Raw genomic sequence first — 6,614 nt, forward strand, 5'->3', positions numbered from 1 at the left:
CACTGACCAGAAGTAGATGATTTGAGCGGGACAATTATCCATTGCTTTTAGAGGGTGTTTTTTGACATGTTCTCTGCATTTGCTAAGCCTTTGTCGATTGCTAACAGTATAAGTACGACCTTCAAAAGTGCAAACTTTGACGCCCTCGCAAAATGCACGCCTGATCCATACATCTGTTTTTGCTTTGCCTATCTTTGTATGCACCTTTTGGGTGGATGTCCCTGTCCCTGTCAATTGACAATCATCCCACATAAAATGTGGTCTTTGGGAAGATCCAAAGTCTTCTGTTTTTTTGACATCAGGGCGATAACCCAATCGGTCAGACGGAGCATCGAATCCGGGATATTCTTGGGCAGAATTTTCTTTGACATCAAACCAGTTTGTCAAGCCTGAGTTTGCTAATTGCTCCCTGATCTTCGGTAAATAGTGTTTGTTTCTGCACGCAGAATCATTACCATCATTAAGTCCTCTGGAACCTACTCTCTTTGGTGTGGTTTCCTCAAATATGTCAGGATGTCGTATAAATAGGTCATATGGTGTTGAAAGAAAGGCCACCCTTTTTCCTGTTACAGAATAGGATCGTGGGCTTTTGTAAAGTTTTGTTTACGATTAATATTGAATGAAAGTTTGACAAAGCTGAAATGTACTCATTGTCATAAGTGGATTGACCACCATTCCTTTTTAACTGGAAAACCATCCACTTGCGCTCCTTTGGAATAACTGTGGGAAGAGTCTAAGTGCTTTTGGACATCAGAGGAGGCCATCCAAGCTCTCTTAGAACTGTGCAATCAAGATATTACCTTGTCCTCACTCACTCCAGACCTAATTATAGGAACTTTTGCGACCTCTTCGAGAGCTTTCAGCAGGAGGACACCTGTTTCTTTGCAATTGAATTTCGTGGCCGAAGACATTTCACAGCTGGAACGGCATTCTCCACTTGTGGAAAGCTCAAACATATCCGTGGACTCGAAATTCTCTTAAAGACTTTTTCGGAGGTATGTCCCAGGCTGAAGACCATATAGCCACTTCCAGCACTGTTCGTATTCAAGATTTTTTAGCATTGATTTCTTCTCAAGAGCATTCCTTTGTCCAATATATTAAACGCTGGTCGTCGACGCTTTCATTTACTGTAATTACGCCCTCTGAAGACTGGCTGTTTCTACCCGCGTGCCCAAACTCATGTACCAATACTGCCATATTTCACATACACCCAATCCGCAAAACAAGATTTACGCGAGGGTTGTGTGTTCCAACTCCGTGTCCACTTTATTCTTCATGTCACTTGGCAAGACGTTCCACATCAACCTTAAAATCCATGTACCCAAAGGCATAGTCATCCTGTATGGTGTTGGCTAGATTTCTTGCTACGTCATCCCACATATTATCCCCTTCTCTCCTAAGGACCCTTTGATACTGTTCAACGTTTAGTTTAGTATTCTTTTTGTTGACACTTCCCGTTATAAAAACAGGCGAGCGAAGATAATTTGTTGCTTGATTTGCTAACCGAGAGTCAGTCAGCATTGCAGTCAGTGCCATGATTGGAACCCCCGTAAAATTATCTTTTAAAGATTTGAAGCTGTCGTAACATGACCTGAATTTAGAGCTTCTGTCAAACGTTTTATTTACCTTGTCTAAGGGAAGATTTCATTTCACGAATTTCGTTTTTGACCTTGTACGTAAAGTATTCAGGCCTGGTAAAAATTAAAGGAGGTAATTCATCTTACCGCAAGACGACAAGGATTGAAGAAGAGCTCTGCCGGACGAGGGTCCAAGGGACGAACAAGCAATATTATTCTGCTTTAAATTTTGAACGTGTGAATGAATTAAAGAAATTGTTGGACAAACCACTACGGTGAGGACTTTTTCGTCAAATAAAGAGAAGTTCAAAGCATATGCTTTTCCCGCTTGCAGTAGGCTGAATTATAATGGAATTGCGAGAATTGCGAATTGGATGGCTTGAATAAGATCTTTTCGAAATGGTTTCAGTGAAGAATGTCTGAATCACGCTAAGTATGCCGTCCATAAGATTTCCGTTGTTTTATCAGGCGGAGGCATCTCTGAAGGGCAACTCCACGGGTATTTGCCTTTATCTTGTGATGTGTCGTTCCTGACTTCTTTCCCCTCAATTTCCCATGGAATATTATCATCCCCTTGACTTCCTTTTATATCCATCGCACTACTTTCCATTTCTTGTAAGGAGTTGTCGAGTGCAATACAAAGAAGCATATATACGGATTTGTTGATTCTGGACCAATTTTACAGTTACTAGAAGAATCTAATAATATTTCCATGCAGTGTTGCACGTTTCTAATCCAGCCTGTTGCAGTCGTCTTTCTATCCATTCAGCAAGATGACATGCAGCCTTTTCAAACGATGTGTCATTAACTTGTACCACTGCTGCATTTCTGTTGCCACCAACCTCTTGTGGAACACAGTGTGTATCAACTGTTGTTAAATTCATTGTTGAATCCGTGTTGATTCCACTTCCTATAAAGAAGGAATACGGCGGACAAGTGCATATGAGCAGGTTTCTGCTGATGGAGAATATTCAAGGCTTGACACAAAGACTCTTAACCCTCTGTTGTTGTAATGCCAGGTATTGATGCCATTACTTGTTCAGAAAGCAAACTGCAACCTAACATGTCTTTAGCAGATAATATTCTCAAAGCTTCCTCTAATGTCTGAAGAGTTGGAACCTATTAAGAAGAAACGAAATTTCTTGAGAAAGTCTGTAATGGACACTTTGAAGTCTGTCGAAGAATTGCTATCAGTGCAGGATAATCATGCTATGATTCAGGTTTTGAAAGATAATATTGCTTGTAAATGGAGCGATTTACAAGATATGCAAGCCACAATGTGTACTCTGTTAGAAGACGAAGAAATAGACACAGAGTGTAGCAGTCGTAATGACTATGAATTGTGTGTTATTGAATACATGTCTAAAATGACGAAGTATCTGGAATGTAAATCTGTCTCTGAGATGAAAACGGAGAGTATCGCAACCATAACCCCACAGTTATGCCCTCAGGTACAAGTTAAGCTAACGAAGATTGATCTGCCTACCTTTGATGGAAACGTTTTATGTTGGTAACCTTATTACCAGTCGATCAAGGTCTCTGTGGTTGATAATTCACCCATAGCAGAGGTACAGAAATTAGAATACTTGATGAGATCATTAAAGGGTCCAGCTGCTGAAGCAGTGAAGGGATTTGCAGTGGTACAAGAGAATTACCAGCCAGTTTTTGAAGCCCTGAATGAAAGGTTTGGTCATCCAAGATTGATCCTCGATGCACACATAAGATCCCTGATTCATTTACCGCGTTTGAACTCTGATGATGCATTGTCTATGCATAAATTCTATGATCAAGTGGTTGGGTATGTTCGGTCTGGGTGTTTGGGTGAAAGTGAAACATTGTTTGCTTTCTTAGAACAAGTAGTACGAACCAGAGTCTCCCTCTCTGGAGCTCAAGGCCTCTGCAAAGGAAAGCACTGCAAAGTGTGTAAGCCAGGTGAATTTCAACTCTAGTTCACCACAAAGATCATCTACTTCGGCACTATGTGCTTCTATGCAAGTCAAAGAGTGCTGTGTTTGTCGAAAGAATCACCATGTTAGGTCATGCGTTAATTTTCTGTCACTGGCAGTGAAAGATAGATTCAGGATGGCATTGTGCAAAGGTCTTTGTTTTCGTTGCTTAGAAGCTGGCCACATTCCACTCGGTGGAAACCGTTTGATGCTAATCTTGTTATTGAGATTCAGTCGTGGTTGGATCCCAGTGATTGGAGATATTGCCCAGGACTGCACAATCCAGCCTACCTACCCGAGGCTTATCTGCAAGTCAGTTAAGGGAGAGTCAGGTGTGGTGGAAAGGGCCCTTTTGGTTGCAAGAGTCCGAAAAGGACTGGCCGGAAGATTTAAGGGCTAAACCTTCCAGGGAAATTGTCAATCTAGAAAAAAGGAGTAAAGCTAGTGTCAGTTGCATTGTGCAACCCAAAGAACCAGTTATCGACTTCACAAGGTTCAGCAAGTATGGTCGCTTTTAAGAACTGTTGCTTGGATCAGAAGATTCATTTGCAACTTAAGTGTGAAGGAAGAAGAAAGAATTGACATCTCTTTGACTGGATTAGAAATACAAGGTGCAGAAGAATGGTTCATAACCCATGTACAAGAAGCTAGTTTTCCTGAATATTTTAGGTCAGTTAAACAGCATGGTGTCTTCAAGAACAGCAACCTAGCAAATTTAAACCCATTTCTGTGCCCTTCTAGTGGCTTTATTCGTGTTGGAGGAAGAATTCATAAGTCGCTGCTACCAGAAGAAGAGAAACAGCCCATTATCTTGCCTTCTAACCATCGTGTTGTGAAGTTATTGATTGATGATGTTCACCGCCGTGAGCTACTAGTTCTGCGACTACTAGTTCTGCAACAAAGATTTTGGATGGTCAAAGGAAGGTCAACTGTCCGTCAGACACTAAAGAACTGCTTACTATGTCGCCATTACCAAACAAAGCCATTTTGGCAGCGAAGGGCACCCCTGCCTGTGAAAGCGTTGTTTTGATTAGGTGTGACAAGAATGTCCAAAAACGGAATTGCATTGTTATGTTCAAATTCAATGGTAAATTTAATGTTGCGATGACAGCCGTTCAAATAGTGCAAAAACTCATTTGCACTGTCTTTGTTGTGAAACATGGTGAATGTGTCATCAACGTAACGATTCCAAAATAAAGGACTAACTTTGGCGTTCAGCAACCACTTTTCTTCAAAAGCACGCATGAAAATGTTGGCTAAGACAGGGCCCAATGGTGAACCCATGGCAACACCATCGATTTGGTCGTAGTATTTATCATCAAAAAGAAAGTGGCTCTTCTTGGTGGCAAATTCCAATACCTTGCGTAAAACAACCCTGGGTAAAGCCGGAGGATCAGCAAGATACAATTTGTCTAGACAAATGTTTAGTGTTTCCTCGAGTGGCACATTTGTAAATAGGGAGAAAACCTGCATGAAAAAGACGGTAATTTTTTGGTACTTACAGTTTGTGTAGTGACCCATAGAGGCCGCCATCTTGGATGACCGAGTGGAGGCCAAGTACTAGTCAAAACGAAAACTGGGCCTAAATGAAATGTTCTGTGCATTATTTTCGCTGATAGTGATAATGGAGAGCCGTTAAGTGTTTTTCAAAGCAGGTGTATAGATTTTCTGTACAATTTAGGCTAAATTTCTCGCAGTCGCAGTATTAACCACAGGCCACCCACCAAAGTGGTTTTCGTACATATTTGGTACTTTATAAATACAAACCCAGAAGAGATCAAGCAGGGCACCGGCCAAAGTTTTAACCTGTATGCCCTAGCCTATGTTCACACAAACTTTGGAGCATTTGTCCGCTCTGTATAGATCTGACCACCAAGCCACCTGGCTAACACAACAGTTATTTCACCTACCCTAAGGAAAGCAGAAAAAACTAAAGAGCACATGGCCATAAAAACAGCTGCATTTTCTACAGAGTTTGTCACCACAGCAGTCGCCTGTATTAATCTGTGCAAAATGGGTAAGGTCAGAGGTAACCAGCTGTCGAGGATTCGCTCTGACGAAGGCCTAACGCTCGAAACGTCAGCTCTTAGAATCTCTGTACGGTGGCCAATTTACATTATCAATTCCGTTGATAAAACCAAATTTTTGTCGAGTGGGAAACCCACCTTCCCATAACCTTTCAACATCTGAACTATAAAAAAATGCCTTAGAATGGTCAGGAAAACCATAGAGCTTATGTGAATATGATATAGCTGACACATAAGCAGTTACTGTTGAAGGAGCATATTTGTGATCATATAAAAAGGCTACGAACAAAGCTAGTATCGTAGGAGAGATTGGTAAAGGAAAATCAAAGGATTGAAATATTGAACTAAGGAATTGATTGAATATGTTTCAGGCTCTCCTGTAAACATCGCGCAGAATGCCTATTGTTCTCCGGACATTTACCTCCAGAGCAATAAAAATTATAGGTCAGTAAAATTAGCGGCAAAGAATGACTCAAATGGTTCTCATTTGTCAAATATTACGCGCTCTTTCTCCCTTGGGGAATTCTGCTTTACTCATTAACTTGTCAGGGCGGAGCGAAGAAACAAAGGACGTTTCAAGTTATTGTTTTCGCTATTGTCTCTGGATATCACACTTTGAGAATGCATTAATTTGCATTTACCATTTCTGATCTCGCAAAATACCTGTTTTAGGATTTCGCACTTAAGATTCGTGCATTTACTGGAAAAAGCACTCAGCCTCTTGTTCAAAACAAGCATAACCAAAAAGTCTGCTATTTTCCGGCACAGTTTCTTACGCGCAATTGACAGACTGAAATTTGTCAAAAGAAATGAATCAACTCGAATTAATGTTTAACAGAGCAAAACAATCGGGAAAAAGAACTTTCTTGCTCAATGTTTGGAAACGAGTTTCAGTGCACAAAAACAAAACTTTTCAATCCCTCGCGACTCAAGATGGCCGCCGTGTGATTAAGGCCTGTGGCAATCAGCAGTGAGCTTCATTAAAGTTTCTTACATTGCTCGTGCGTGAATGTAAAGTGATTGTATCTTTTAGCCCGTTTCTGCTTTGCATTTCTGTCAATGAA

At 40.9% G+C, this 6,614-nt stretch overlaps 1 protein-coding gene across 1 annotated transcript; it reads right to left on the bottom strand.

The window, feature by feature from the left end:
* Positions 1 to 4,492: 4,492 nt before the first annotated feature.
* On the bottom strand, positions 4,493 to 5,056 carry LOC137968693 (uncharacterized). Its single transcript, XM_068815208.1, has one exon. The coding sequence runs from the start codon at positions 5,054 to 5,056 to the stop codon at positions 4,493 to 4,495; it is 564 nt and encodes a 187-aa protein (XP_068671309.1).
* Positions 5,057 to 6,614: the final 1,558 nt, after the last annotated feature.

The sequence above is a fragment of the Montipora foliosa genome, chromosome 8, assembly GCF_036669935.1.
Source record: "Montipora foliosa isolate CH-2021 chromosome 8, ASM3666993v2, whole genome shotgun sequence".
In the NCBI taxonomy this organism is placed as follows: Eukaryota; Metazoa; Cnidaria; class Anthozoa; order Scleractinia; family Acroporidae; genus Montipora; species Montipora foliosa.

Excerpts from the sequence above, each read along its gene's own strand:
- LOC137968693 (XM_068815208.1), bottom strand. The coding sequence starts at position 5,056 with ATGGCGGCCTCTATGGGTCACTACACAAACTGTAAGTACCAAAAAATT.